The sequence below is a fragment of the Loa loa genome (genome assembly GCF_000183805.2).
Source record: "Loa loa unplaced genomic scaffold supercont3.293, whole genome shotgun sequence".
NCBI lineage: Eukaryota > Metazoa > Nematoda > Chromadorea > Rhabditida > Onchocercidae > Loa > Loa loa.
Genome location: NW_018108473.1, coordinates 56559 through 72786, shown reverse-complemented (window position 1 = coordinate 72786; position 16228 = coordinate 56559). Strand labels below are relative to the sequence as shown.

Genomic DNA, 16228 nt, shown 5'->3' with positions numbered 1-16228 from the left:
GAGAGAAGAGAGAGAGAGAGAGAGAGAGAGGTTAGGAAAATGCTTATAAAGGAAAAAATATGAGTAATACATTTATCGTATCTAAGCGCATTACTATACAACCAACATAGAATTTCAGTTCACAGAGAAAACAACCATTTATTGAACCTCGGCTCTCTCAACTAAGTTTTCTTTTATGCTCAAAAAAATTGAATAATTTTTCAATCAAAAACTACAGTAACTAACTTTGCGTTGAGCCAGAACTACCAGCGGCGCTATTAGCACTGATATTGGAATTAGCTGTTGCCATTGTTGTATCCATACCTGGGGGTCGTTTTTGATTCCTTAGCTTTTCTTCACGACGCCATTTGGCTCTCCTGTTCGAAAACCATACCTATAATTGTCCATTTCCAATCATAAAACAAAAATGGAATTCCACTAAGTGCATTTAATTGCATTTAATAGCTACCGATAAATGCATTTAATTGGATTACAAATAGAGAAGAGTGAACAAATATCATCATCAGTTAAATCCCAAAAACCGTCAGGATTGCTTGTGGGTTGGTTCGATGTCTACAATCATAGTGACTTATAGTCACTTGCTAAACTTTACTGATTTATTTGTTCTGGATAAGTTTTACAGATATGACCTGCCCTGGTCAGCAATCTATAAAAGTTACCAGTTTAATACAAATATATAGATAGGATAGATTACAATAGATACCGTAATATTTACTTAATACATCCTTTAAAGATAGTTTGCTTTCGGTTCAGAAAAGAATTTGAGTCGAAAACTGGTAAGTTAAAAATAAACACGATCTTGAAGTACTTTCAGTAAGAAATGTAGGGCTTTTGTCTCAACCCTTTGACAAAACGAATCATAAATTTATCTACAGACTTTATTCTTTGTCAGATTCCAAATAATTCAAATGATAGAAATTTTTTTAATTTTCTACCCTTAAAACTAGGGAAATGTCGCCTACTACAATGTGCTACATGAACAAATGGAAAGTAATTATAACTTTCGCCCTCATTAAATTCAAATATCATTCAATGTATTTTAATTCAGTAAGATTTTCGAGATCGATTTTTTTTGTCGGAAAGGAGTAACTTCTGGCTGAAAAGTGATAGAATTATAATTAATTTCGTTTATACAAATAGTATGTGAATAATGGGATCACAGCTCATCTGACATTGTCATCGAAATCATTAAACTGTTTAACTTACTTTTTTAGAAAACTCAATAACTTTGCAGGTAAAGCAAACCAATTTTCTGATCTCCGAGGTAAATTGTAATATGTATCGATGCAAATAAAAGTGGTTATAAAATGATTAATATATTTCATAATACAGGTATAACTGCATTTTGCAAGTTCATATTGCTATTTAACCAAAAAGTTTCACTTATACTTATGTATTATTACTTATGTATTATGTTTCAACAAACAAATGATTTTCAGAAATGATTATTTCTAAGTTTTCTTACATTCCTAATTTTTATCGCTTTTGTGTAAGCAGTAAAATGTTAACATCAAATATTCATAATTACAAGGTTAAAAAAAAAAAATTGATACCTCTAGATATAAGTTCTTGGTTCATACTAGAATAGACAGCAGTATCAAATATGCACGATTGCTGTCGCGATAGCAAAAAAGATATAACTAGTAGCTTTGAAAGGGTTTTAAAATGTTTAAATCGAAGATAGTCTCATTCTTTTTCCCCGTTAATTTAAATGCTTTCCATCAATACGGGCTCAAAGATTGTCATTGTTGACCGAACATTTCAATTTTTTAATAGGAGGGAATCAATCCTTTTTTGATAGGTTCGGGACGTTTTTTGATTTCGTCATAATAACCAAACCATGGCAACGCAGCAGATGGTGACATGCATTGTATACGGTAATGAAATGTTGACATACAATGCAGGAGGTGGCCGCCAGACTTTTTCGTTCGAGTATTTGAATGAAATTCATAACTGTTGTTCAGTTATAAAGAGGAAAGTTTAGCAAGTACTTCATAAGGGAAGTGGAAAACTAGAACAATGATATCATTTTTGTGCTTCAATCAAAAGAAATTTAGTAACTGAAGAGAGCTAACCTTAGAAAGCCTGAATGATTTGAAATTTACTATTGTACATAAAATCTCTTTCCAAAATCCCAGGACTGTTTAGAATCTATCGCACAAACACAGTTCTCCCATTCACCCTTTTATAATACGATGCTAAATTACTTAATTCTTTTAACCCTCTTCCATTTGATATCAAAGCTCTTTTTAGCTTATCGGTGAGAAAAATCTGTGCAATATGATGTGATAAGACTGATACATTCTTTGTCTTATGTAATAAAAAAAGACAGGGTCTTACATAATGAATATCAAGACGTTTATACCTGTATGCGCGCTTCAGGTAAACCAATTTTTGTAGCCAATCTTTCACGAGCAAAAACATCCGGATAATGTGTTCTCTCAAATTCTGAACAAGAGGGAAATAATAGAGATTTGAAACATGCATACAAGATTAGGATTTGGAGAAACTGTGAAATGGCATTTAAAACACGAGACAAGTTAAAGGATATGGGGAAAATTCAGTTTTGGCGTATAAACTTAATTAAAAATAATTGCTGCGTGAACTTTCTTAGTCCTTGCTAATTAGTTTTTGCATTTCGAGACAAATATCAATCTTGCATTGCATTATTTTCAGCAGAATTATGGTGAAAACAAAATTAAAAAAAAACCTTTTTCTAGGGCTTCAATTTGTTCTTGACTAAAAGAAGTACGATTCCGCTGGAGTTTACGTTTCAGCCGCATTCTTGCAGCTGCGTCTTCGTCTGGATCATTAGGTGGCTTCTGATCCTCATCTGCAACAACTCAAACCTTTCAATACTGCTTGGAAATTTGTATGATGGTGTTAATTTACATAATGATTTCAGAATATGTTTCGGGTTTACAAAGATAAAGGATGAATTAAATTTCCTCTAAAAGCAAATACTTGTTTAAAATATATTACAAAATTGTTTTATACATGTACGTCAATTCTAAAAAGATATTTTACGTATTTAGAAAAGATGACAGTTCTTGTTCTCTTTTAAACCATATACCTTCAGTACTACTCTCTCAAAATTCTAGTTTGTCTCTAACTTTAAGCATTTTGATCTTCTGGCAGCTGTTACATATTTAGTCATTTTTTTTTTAATTTACTGAAGATTTAGGTGACGAGTGGCAAGGTAAAAGAAAAAGATGAATTGTTATGTTACTCATAATATCAAGAATCAATTTCATTACTTATATGAATTCCTATTGTGCTATTTGTTCGTTGTTGGAAATGTAATTCATTCAATGATTTGGTCGGTACGGTTTTTTCGTGCTTCAAAAAATTAATTATTGGTTCAGGAATACTAAATAATGTGTGTTGTCTCTGTTCGTGCAAATAAACAAGAAACAGTAAGTATCATCGATGAAATAGATATGTAAAATGAGTAAAACGAGGACAGCATTTAGAATGTTATTTGATAACAATCAAAACAATTGGTTGTTCCCCTCTTATTACTGATCAACAAATGAGCAGAAATAGAAATTATTTGATATAGAAATGATGCTGTCACCAATTTTTTTTATTCTCTCTTCCCGCTCTCCTCCTCTCCTTATCCTTCCCTCTTATAGATGAATATGGCATTGGCACTACCGCTGCTAATTAATGAGCTCAAAAAGGCATGATCATCTGCATGGATGGATGCATCCTGGATGGATGCATCCTGGCACTAGCTACGGTATCAAATAATCCTAAATTTGTGAATCTCTGATTCAGTAATCGGTGAGGTATCACCGATTCGGTGATACTTCATTCAAACAGATAACAATTCCTACCCTTTTTTGTTGTACCCTTCATGACTTGTAAGTAAATTTTTATAGCCGTGTCATAGGCTATTCTTAAATCAAGTCACGTGTTACTTCAATTAATGCTGTGAGAAGTATCCGGAAATTCATTATAGCGCGTCTTTCGATGATCTGCCAGTGCATATTAGACAATGACTGGATACGGGTCTTCTGAAGGAGACACAAGATTCCAACCGTTAAAATGTTTCGTCTTCTGCTTAAACTGTCGCTAATTAGGACTTCCTGGTTCTAATCAGTGCAGTGCTTTCCCTACTTCCTTGAAGCTTGAATATTGCCTGTCATGCTTCTACACTACAAACTTTCGCAGCTTTTGCAGGGCGATCAAAAAATGTTCATATCAAAATTTGTCGTAATATGGCAACTACGAAAAAGCGATTATTAAGATTCGGAAAGCTGTGTCGATATAAGGAGGCTTCAAATATTAATATCGATGTGCATGACAGCAGCAGAGTATCATATTATCATGATAAATGTTGCAGGATAAAACTTGAAATCGCTTATGCAGAGAATTTGAGAGTTCTTTTTTGATCACAGTATTCTTTGGGATGAGTACCAAATGATTGCACTTACTCGGGGAAAAGAAAACTCGGTATTTAAATTAACATGGAAAGTGTCCATGTTGGAAGTAATCAATAGTAATGATAATTCATTTCCAGCATTCGATATTCTTCGAAGAAAAAAAGGGTGGCTTTGGATGTAGTAAAAATGAATGGATGCCTACCAAATTTATTTAATTTTCCGATAGTTCCTGCCACTGCAACTGCTGAACGGTTGTACATTGTACGGTTTTAAAATTTCGACGAAAATAGCAGCAGAGAGGATTTAGAAGTAAAGTGATCGAAGCACGCGATAATCAACTGATACCAAATGTTCTGTATATTTGCGGATGGACATAAATTAGTGAGCGACAAACAGTGACAAAATTCTGTTGTAAAGATGGATGAGGCTGAGGGATGGGGAGGGGGAGAAGGGAGTTTGAGGGGAGCACGGTGTGTGAAAAGTTCAAATTCCTATTGGGGAATGGGTAGTTCTATATCACAGGTATGTTCCATGGGTTGTACCTCTTCTTTCCCCTTTTCCCCTTACCCCTCATCTTCCCCCGCCCCGCACTAACTAACCGCCTCGCAACCGAATCAAACCTTGTTGTTGTAATAAACGATCGATGTTATACTATAATGGCATTCATTGCATTACGTTTTATCATTTTTTTACTTCCTTACCAGTTTATTTGAAATTCTTACCCATTATTTACTTCCAGTCAATTTTATCTCCAACGGAAGGAATACACATATTTGCTGCTTTCCCTTCCAAACCCAACATTTTCATGGAAGAATCAGTCATATGAAAATTTATTATGTTCTATGGTTATGAGACAGCTTACAAGCTTTTTTACTATCAATCTGACATGAAATTTTAGGAAAGCTGATCAACGAGAGCATTTGGAAATTTATTCTACTCATCACTTCTACGGTTACTTCATTCTTTTCTGAAGTTTTACGGAAATGGATGCAAAGATGGACTGAATTAAAGTTGAAAGTCATTACTAAGGACAGTAACAGCACCATCATCAGGGAATGTGTCAACTTGATTGATTAGATATGAATAGTTATCGCGGACATGCAATCGCTGCCATCGCAACGCATCTCACTCAAAACCCTCAATTGCAGTCACATATCTGAACTTACCCCTTTTAATACCTATTCTTCAAGTTGTTGCTCTATTACGGCTTTGGACAATTTAACATTAATAACATTTCATTACAGTTCTCAATGTCATTACAGTTGAAGCTTATAAACTGAAAAGTTAAGATTGGACTCATGAAATTATAAGCAACAGGAACTCCAATAGTCTTCATTTCTGATAAAATGATTCCATCTTTTATTCATTAACTTCTCATCCAATATCCTAGAACGCAGCATACTGTATAATTCCTTGCTTTCAATCATTCATCTATTCGAATCAGTTAGCAATACCAGTATTTAATTATAAAAAGTCATAGTTCTTGCAACCCTTAATTTTGAATATTCTTTTGAAAATATTATCATTGACAAGCAATTTGTAGTATTTCAGTACAAAAGACGAAATAAACTCATGTTGCTCCTAAGTTTTACTTTAGATGGCACCAAATTTATAGGTTGTTTTCGAGTTAATGACGTGATTTAGACTAAGAAGAATTTTTACTGCTTGACATACGATTCAGCATGTGCTTGAAATTTTCATAACAAAATCAAAATAATTACTTCAAGGAAATTATCAAAAAAATAACTGAAAATTTAAATCGTGGCAGCGAATCATTCATAGTTTGCTTGGAATGCTTGGAATCCCTGGCAAACAGTATATGAATGCAAAACTAACAACCGCGGAGAAATAGTCGAGAGGAACTTGAGTGATAATGGACTAGGAGGATTCAGTTCTTGATGATTAAATTAGGAAAATGGATAACGAAATTCTGATGTAACTGACTAAAACCATATTAAAACTTCATCTAAAATGAAAATCAAGTATTGTATTGAATCAACCGATCAAAAACTATAAAATCAGAGATGTTTCGTTTGCCTGCTATTTCAATTATATTTTGATCATAATTAAGAAGAGATTAACACAAATTATTTAAAAATTTCCTATTCGCTAAAAACTAAAGTGCTGTTTTGAAAGCAGGATGCTGTGTATGTATTAGAATATAGGTCATTTATCATTAGAAAAAAAAGATTCCGTCATCCAAAGATCGCAAAAATTTTTTGGAGACTTTTAACTATCTTATTTGATTATTTAAAAAATAACTTATGTTATTGGCTTATGTCATTTTTACTATCAACTTAAGAGTTTAGAAATCAACGGAGAAATGGTATTAATGAAATAATTTTTGTGAGAAGGTATCAGAAGATAAATGTTATTGCAAAAAGAATCGATTATTGGAAATTGATCAGATGGATGTTCAACAGCAAAATTATTTATAATAGCATTAGTGGTAATAAAAGCAACAGTGGTAGTTATTGTAGTAGTAGAAGTATTAATAAGAGTGAAAGTAGCACTAATGGCACTGAATGTTTAGAGTTTGAATGTAGAATGTTTTATTGGACATGTGAGAGTGTGTAGATTCTGCGTTTCAACAACTTAATCGAATCAGTGATTTAAAACACGTGATCATATGCTCAATGTGTCAATTTTATTTGCCAAAACCCAAATTGCTTACTTAAGATCATGATTTAATTATTTATGCCTCTCATAAAAACAAGCATTTTTTAATTTTTAAAGTTTCTTGCAAGTGTTCTCTGCTAATGTGTCTAATCATTGTAAATGCTATCTCAACAGCTCCAGATCTCTGTTCCTGTATTTTCAAAATAAATTCAAGATTGACGAGTAAAAAATATCGGTACTGTTCAGCTCGCGCAGTTCGCAAATCTCAATCAAGTGAACAGTAATTCTTTAAAAATTTTCATCTTCATAGTATTACAGTGGGAATATTACCACGGTACATTAATGAAAAGATCAAGAAATTCAATGATTCGAACAAAATTATAAACCCTGAAAACAATATCGGTTGTTGGGTAGTTCAGTCTAGTTATTTTTTCTACGTAATGAAATAAAGAGAGAAAAAGAGAGTTAAGATTAAATGGAAAGTTAGGATGAAAATGAGTTAAGTTGCTGTCTGACAACTACTAATAACGAAGAGCAACTGATAGATGAAGAACGAAACTCACTCTGCATTTGTAATGGATATATGAAAATGGCGGTTGAGTGCTGTTTGGGAGCCAGACCCAGATACTGAGCAACTGGAAATGGGGCCGTTAATAAGCAAACGGAGTCCAGGCCTACTGTTGAAGCAGTATGGGTTCCGGGAATGTAAATTTGATGACAGCGGTCGTATCGCGAGGAGCAAAACAGGTAAATGGAATAGAAGGGAAATATCACAATGAATTACTGAAAGTGCCTCTTGAAAATATCATTTGACTTCACTCTTCCAAAAAAGACGAAAGGTACGGGAAAAGGAGAGAGAGAACGCATGGGACGTGTAAAGCAAGCAAAAATAGTTTCCGGCTGCAGGTATCGGGGCCTCCGCGGGGATACGGTAATTTGCCAACATACACTTCTCCCGGTCGATGGATACGATACGAGCCGCACTCTTATACAAACAATGATGGATTGCTTTGGTGAGAGAAAGTGACTGACTGAATGATTGAATAACTGACTAACTGACTGACTGGTAGACTCACTGACTGCATCGCCGATGGCGATCTGGTTCTGTTCCCCCTTTAATCTGTAATACCACAGCTATGTCCCTACGATAATAGTAGTAGTATCCGATATGAACCTCCAGTTTGCTGGTCCGAAAAAATTTCTAACGTTAGCGTCAATAAGTAGTAACTTATAGGGATGTAAGGATGTTCATTAAATTACAAAAGTATATGTACTGGCCAATAATTATGTTGTGGACAATCTCCGCAATGTGACACTTCGACACGTCCTCTCCATTATTTATGTGTTAATTTGACAAAAGATGCATGGGAAGGGAAGCAGTGTCTTGATCGTTCTCACAGTCCTCATCCTCTGCCAGTTCTTCGATTTCTCCGCTGTAGTGAACTCAATCGAGATCTCACCAAGCTACCACTTTTAACATCGAGAAATCCATAATTGCAAGCATAAATGTCTTATTCTTCCGAGATCCAAAGATTATTGCTTGTTTGATAGCTTTATTGATGGTGATGCGGGCTTTATTGCTTAAACTGAATATTTGGCCACCAAAAGTGTAAAACTATTGGCCCATCTTTCAGTAATCAATATTAACTTTGATTAGAATTAAAGAAAATAAGTAAAAATTTCTTATGAACAGTGCATAATCCCAACAATCGTTTGCGTCATCATTAAATATGGCCTTGTGTTGTCGGATCTGGCCAAGCTTAATTCTTTCATTCGTTCATGCTTCTCATCGATATGAAATTCATTCATCTCTTATCAACATCAGGGGGACTATGTTGTTTGCAATATCCGTTTATTGCATTGTGTGCAAAAATCCGGACAAGATTTGGCTTTTACCTTTCCCATGCTCGTCTGAATTTATGCTGGTATTTAGGCTATTAAATGCCTAGAGTTTGTTATAAAATGTCTGTCTATCATATTATTCTAGATCAGAAGACGAAATACACTGCTGAGAGGGACGCGAATTCCACTAAACTGCAAAGAGTCCACTTATTGCCGTTACTTTAAAAGAACAATTTGCTACAATAGATTCCACGTCTGGTTTTAGAGTATGTTATGTATGTATGTGTATGTGTGTCTGTTTGATGGGGGGAGGGGGGAAGGGTACGAGCATGTATCCATTTTAACCTTTCTCTTCTTTCCTCATCCTCCTCCTCTTCCTATTTTCGCACACCCACTAATAAAAATTGTTTAGTGAGCACGTCCCTCTTCCCTTTTAGCATGAAAGCAAATTTTGCTAAAAACAATTAAATTTAACTTCAAGTTTATGATTCCTTCTATTCTTTATGTTCCTTCTTGTACTTCCCGGAATCCTTAAACTTGAAATGATCCAGAAAATGATGTCATCCAAAATGATCATCAGTGTGATTAGCCTTTCCCTATATTCAATCCATATGTTATCATTCGAATACATTATTCCATCAACTGAAATTCATTTTCGCAGGACCTTTTCTTTCTTGGCCCACCTAACAGTGATGACATGGTTGATTCACCTTACGGTGGCAGTTGATAGAGCATCCGTACATGCGCATTCATGACTCCCTGTAAAATTTCTTGAAAGAAGTGGGTCTTAAATGATAAGAAAGTCTTGCACGTGTTTAAGCATATTTTAAAACTGGATCCTGTTCGCAGGAATGTTCTCCAAACTTGACTTGAAAATCCAAATCGTTAACTGTCGCTCATTTGCAACGGTATTCGAAAATCTGATTTCCCATATCGTTTTGAGCTGTACGGAAAGGATACGCGTGCTAGCAACATGGCTTACACAAATAAATTGAAATCATTCTCGCAATTGGTAATAAATTGAAATCATCCTCGCAGCATTTCAATAAAATGAAGAAAGATGACCCTTGCGACATTTGAATGATCTGGTCTGCATGCTTTATCATCCTTGTAGATATTTTTTCTGGTTTCTGCGCTTCCATTTAAATACATGAAGTGGTATTCAAATGGCATTTACTGATGAGAATTAAACGTAAACTACATGAACTGCGAAAGCCCTATAAGCATTGATCAATTTCCCCCAATGCGCGAATTTGAGCTAATTCATAAACTACTCTGCCTGTCCTGTTTTTAGAATCAACAAAAGTGCCTAACCTCTATCTAGATTGCCCAGTTCAACAATTTTTTTGAGCTTCTATGGTTTTCAACACTTTTCTCCAAGTATAGACCAACAGCTCCCAAACAAAAAAAAATTATTTGTGAAAAAAAATTATTTCAGCACAAATGTCCAATTAAACGGGGAAGTTATAAGAAAAGGCTTAGGATGCAGATGTGCCTTTTGTGTTGCCTTAATTCAAGGAATATTGGAGCAGGGAAGGAAACAAGTTTCCATCATCTGTATGATTGCAGTTATTCGCATTCACACACACACACACACACACACACACACACATACACATACACACACACACACATACATAAACTTGCGCACATCTACACACATGCGTTCCCTTATGATTGCATGCGCACGACCCACTGAACATTTTTCACTTGACGTCTCTTCATCAGCTCTCTTACCATCGAAAGAAGTGGTAAATGCAAGTTCGCTGTAGATGTTAATTATGTTTGGCCTATGTTGCTCGTGTTTACTGTTTTCTTCAAACTGAGCTCGCAAAAACTGAATTCTTTTTGGTTAACTGAAACCTGAAATTTCTATAAATGAAAATTTAAATTTTGGACAAATAAAACCCCACTTTTGGGCAAATGGCACAGTAATCGAGCAAATATAATTTGAATAAAAATGATATGTAAAATTAGATCGAATAGACTGAACGCTATCTATATTACCTGAACAGACCTACGTTGCAATTCTTTTTTTTTTCTCACTTGCGTTGTTTGCTACCTTGTTAGTAAAATCTCTTTCGATTCTGCTTCAATTTCAATTACATAGAACGTAACTAAAACTGATATAAGCGGTAATATCCAGAAACTGGGGGAATAATTAAGAAATGGTATGTAATAAGGAATGAGGAAATGTTCTCCACAATTCTGTGCGGAATTGACGGAGGCGGAACTATGAAATGCAGTGATGATAGACCATTATTGGTCGTATTGTTCGGTGCAGTCTTATCTGATGCCAAATCACTGCATGTGGGATTTGATGGAGCTGTCAACCAGGAGATTCCAGTAAGGTCATTAATACAATCCAACATCAACAATCTTTCTTGTTCGCTAATTCCAAGTGTCACTATTGTTTAAGAAGGAGAAAAAGAAAAAAAAATAAATGAGAAGATTCAAAATCATGGGGTATTGATCGAAAATGATCGGCATTTGTAATTTTCTCTTGCTAGCGGTTTCCCGTTAAATCAGATTTAGAAACGGCATCATCGTGATTTACAAATTAAACGTTGATAATTTTCAGAAGGACATTCAAGCGTCCCACATATCCAGATAGGATGTTTGGACTTGCAAGCAAAGATAATGATGAGAAATTTGCTGAACTTTGTCTAATATAAATTAGTTTTCAGGTAATATAAAGAGTTACCTCTGTTAACTTTTCATTCAGACATCCGTAATCTTTCGAAACAAATATTTTAGAATTTCCAATCAGCGGAAAAAAAGTGGACCATCAGAAGAAATCCATAGCAGATCGAATCTTCTTAATTTATCTTTCTTCAGCTGAACACAAGTGGGATTGATTGTAACACTTGAAATTTAGCTAACAGATTTCGGGACTGTACGAAATAGTAATACGAATGTCGAATTATGACAAGACTTCAGATATTTCCTGGATATCAGATCGGCAATCAAAAAAAAATTTTTCTGTTTCCAAAAAGTGTTTATTTGACTTTATTTTCAATTTTTAATTTATTTTAAAAAAATAGATATTGAAATTCTTCTTATGGAATTTTTTGGTGGAAACGTATTTTAACTGGTGAAATTTCGAGGATTAAATATTGCTCGACGATAAATTTTTGGCAAAAGCTTCAAAAATCTTTCGGTAAATTCAGAAATTTAAACTGACAGCAAAGCATCGAAATGTCACCAACTATCTATATCAAAAGACTCTACTGCGCGTACTCAAACCCGTAACTGCTGCTTTTATGGTTTATTTTTGGTGCCTCTTTATCGCCAGAGAAATGATAAACTCACAGAAAGAGGGTAAGTGGGAAATACGATAAGAAAGTATTTTATGGACAATGAAAAGCTCTTTAAAATTTTGCATTTTTATTTATATTAGTGACAGAATCTTATGAACTTAAGCTAACCACAATTTGTTGGCCATCTGAGCATCCTAAGGGTACAAACATTTGACATATCTATTAAAACAATATATTTCTCATAAATCTAGACGTAATCTTCATAGTTGCACTAAATTCTATAAAGAATTACAATCCTAACCAGCAGAGTATATTATTTCGTGAAAAAACAGTTGATCAGTGTAAATAAGCCAATGAGGATTGATGTAACTTCTAGCACATTGTTTTGTGGTTGAAAAACCAACCATTGGTAATCAAAATTATTCATGCGGAAAAGTTTGAAGAACCGTCAAACTTTTACATTTCACGGTGGATACAAGCTTTATGTTTTCTTTTGCCGAAAAAAAAAACGAATTTTCTACGCACTAATGCATTTTCTTCAAGCATTTCAGTTGCTGATTTACGACTTACACAATCCATTAAACAATAATTTATGTTTCCAAGTAATCTCTTTTTGATTTCACTTACTAACAGCCTTCTCCGTTTAGTATTGACCTCTGTAATCACCTTTGAGTATAAAAAAATGTTAGAAATGTACTGTAACATAGAGATATATACGATGAAACGTGGTATCTGAAACTACACCTTTCTTATTAAATGGTTAACACTATTTGTTTTATCGCGATCCATTAATCATTTAAAAAGAAAAAAGATTTAAATGATAAATGCGCTCAGGATAACTGCTCAGGATGACCTATGTGTAGGTGTATACGGTACTTGCATTACTTGAAAAACTACATTCTAATCATTGTCTCTATACAAAAAATTTCGCTGCTTTTAATTGTGAAGAAATGTCACTTTTGGCCGCTTTTTCTTCTTTGCTGACTGAACTCAAAAAAAGTAGTAAACTTTAATTGTTTATAATGGACATTAATTAGGGATGACATATGTCAGGCGCTATCGGGCATCACTGGTATAACAAATACGCACACACATACCCCGTACACACAATATACGCACATGCATACCTACATATTCTGATACCAATTGTTTCCAATCCACTAATGTAACAAAATTTTAATTAGCAGGAGAAAAATTTATGAACTATATGGTGAAAAGTGAGGAACAAAAAAAGCCACCGATAACGTGGCACTTTTGGAAAAAGTATTGGAATCTGGTACTAGTCGTTGTAATAACTGATTATTAATTACTTGGAGGTTATTAATTACTATCTACCATATTTTGGAAAACTCAAATCTCATAGTTAAATGTGTTTTAAATGTACTAGACCAACAGTTCTTCCCAACTGTTTTTGTAAGTAAGGAGGTTACTGTGCTAAAGAAGCTTACCAGAATCTTTCTTATCAGTATGATTAGCCTGTGTCAGTGATGGTAACTGTGCTAAACCGACGGCACCAGGTACACCCATCGGCCATTGATTGTACCATTGGGTTGAAGAATATCGCAGTGCTCGATCGTAGAAATCATTTTGCATCGCTTGCTGCTCCTTTTTTTGCAGCTAAATTTCGCAGTACTCTATTGATCGATGACACCTATAAATTGAAAAAAGTTCGGCCTAGTATGAGTAAAATGTATCACCTTAATCAAATATCATTCTGAACTGATAATTCCAGGAAAACAGAAACTGTTGTACCGGGAAGGATTTAACAATAGAACTGAAAATTTTTTAAACACGGTGAACTAGTTGTTATGGCAAAAACTTTGAATTTCAACCGAAAACTGAATCTGTCATAAAGTGTAGCATCACATAACGATGGCAGAAATCACAGTTGAAACAATTTTCCATCAGCTAGAATGGGGCTCAAAATGTACCACTCGTGCTAAGCTTATCTCATGTTAATCAGTAAAAGATGAAGTGAAACATGTATGTCACATCCTCATCATCGAGGTCACCACTTTTAAAATACACACATACACAGAACTACCCGTATTTTAGCTGTCTTTTTTCTCCTAACTGCGCATTTCCGATTGAGCGTATAGAAACTGCAATAAAAATCTATTTTATGACTAATTGTGCGCCGCAGTAGTCACTCTATCACATAATCATCTTTCTCAAACTTTGACAACATTAGAAGATAGTAGGAGAAACAGTACGAACCAATTAAGGTAGGAAACAGAAGAATTTGTTCTCTGTCCTGCAAGGACTACTCTATCCAGAAGCTGGATAGAGTAATCTTCAATTATTAAATAAGCTAAATATAATCAAATCCACTTATAGTAATCATCTGCTTTTTTCGCAAGTCGGAATTTTTCGCTCTTGAAAGAAGGAAGTCAAATACGTTTTGTGCCCACCCAAAGTTCAATTTCCAGTGCAGATACCTAAAAGTGTGAGGAATTAAGCAAATCTTGCAATTCCAAATTATCAATGAACTGATATTTTTAAGCAGAATTGATGATTTTAGGAATCCGAAAACTATAATTCATTATATTCCAGCTTCTATTTTTCAAACAAAAGAAAAACGTAAACTCTTATAAATTCTTCTTTTCCATGAATGGAACCATGCAAATTCACAAAAGCTCATTTGCGATGCAAAAATCTGTCGAAATTTTTTATTAAAAGTCATACAACATCTCTTAATAATGATGATAATCTGTTGCCTCTGTTTAATGAGCTCTTATTATGATTTCGTGTTTTTTCGTAATTTTTAACTTAATTTATCCTTATTTATAATGCCTTGTTGGCCATTTTGCGCCATTTAGATAAGATCAGTGGTGAGAGGAGAGAGAAAGGGAGAAGAAAAAACTGTAGAAAAAAAAATTAAGATGGAAGGAAGGAAAAAGAAGGAAAGAACATGAAAAAAAATTGAAGATTGTTGTAACCCTTGAACTTAACACTGAGATGTGTTTCAGAATGGATTTTTCTCAAAGGTATGGGCACTTAATGTTAAGGATTAGTTTCCCCTCGTTTTATACACCAATTTTGAAAAAATGGTTTTCAAATTCTTTTTAATTTTTGTTTTCCATTCACAGAAAATTTCACTGATTTCTTTGTTAGGAATTTGAAAAATCGGATATCAGTAACCTTTTTATTTCCTAAGAAAATAAAAAATTAACAAAAAATGAAAAGTGTGAAGCGAGGATGCAAATGATGATGAGCTTTGCGATACGATTTGCTGATCAAAATGAAAGTGATGGCTGGTTATTTACCGGTGTTAACTAATCCAAAGCCTCAATAAATGGCAACATCACCACAGTATTTCCCAGTTATCTGTCGTACATCATTTACCACGCGAAATCATAGAGGAAATTCTTTTTGTTTAAAATAACAAAGTTGTTTTTTACTCGTAGAATCCCGTCTTTGTTTTCTTTCCCCTGTAATCCTTTTAGTTTTAGTTACAAAGCAAATTATTAATCCAAAATGAATAAACCACTACATCTGCAAGTTACTTTAATAAAAAAATTTCATCATTCCTTGAAAACAAGTTTTCCGTACTTCCATATAAATCCCATGTAATGAATTTTGAATTAATTAAAAGTAGTTGGAATCATGAAATTAACTACCCATCAAGACATAAAGTATGCATTACAACTGTAATGTTTGCTGTGAAGCCTTCCAAAAGTTTCGTTTTAATCTTGATTTTATACTCTCTTACTTTTTGCCGTGCTCACATAGTCATTAATACAAGATTTGATATGTTAAAAGGAATTTCACTGCTTGGAAGACCGAAAACATAAACTTTTACAGTAAACATTGCAATTTTAACGAACTTTCCGAAAATCCACCCTGTTTTTGCTTTTAAAAAAAAACAATTATACTGTTTCGAAGCAATGACAGTACTTGTCACTAGCGGCACCATCAAAATTTAGGTCGGAACTATTCAGTTTTGTTTGCCGGATGATAATATAAAGTGATTCAATAGCTTGCTTGTTATTTTGCACTGATTTCTGGAAGTTATAGTCTCGAAGTTATAGTCTTTCTTAAGAAGAAATTGACTACGCAATGCATATATATATATATATATATATATATAAATATATATAATTAATATATATATATATA

General features: G+C 33.9%; 1 protein-coding gene across 1 annotated transcript in view; it reads right to left on the bottom strand.

Annotated features, from left to right (window-relative positions):
* The window catches only part of LOAG_18403 (hypothetical protein), a gene marked incomplete at its 3' end in the record, with an annotated part of 14901 nt that extends 1192 nt beyond the window's left edge, over positions 1–13709 (bottom strand). The window contains exons 1-4 of the mRNA XM_020451061.1: positions 13558–13709; positions 2711–2833; positions 2366–2448; positions 226–373 (exon numbers count right to left, since the gene is read on the bottom strand). Coding sequence (XP_020305189.1) covers positions 226–373; positions 2366–2448; positions 2711–2833; positions 13558–13702 — 499 coding nt within the window. The 5' untranslated portion in view covers positions 13703–13709. The remainder of the gene's footprint in view (positions 1–225; positions 374–2365; positions 2449–2710; positions 2834–13557) is intronic.
* Between the last annotated feature and the right edge of the window lie 2519 nt (positions 13710–16228).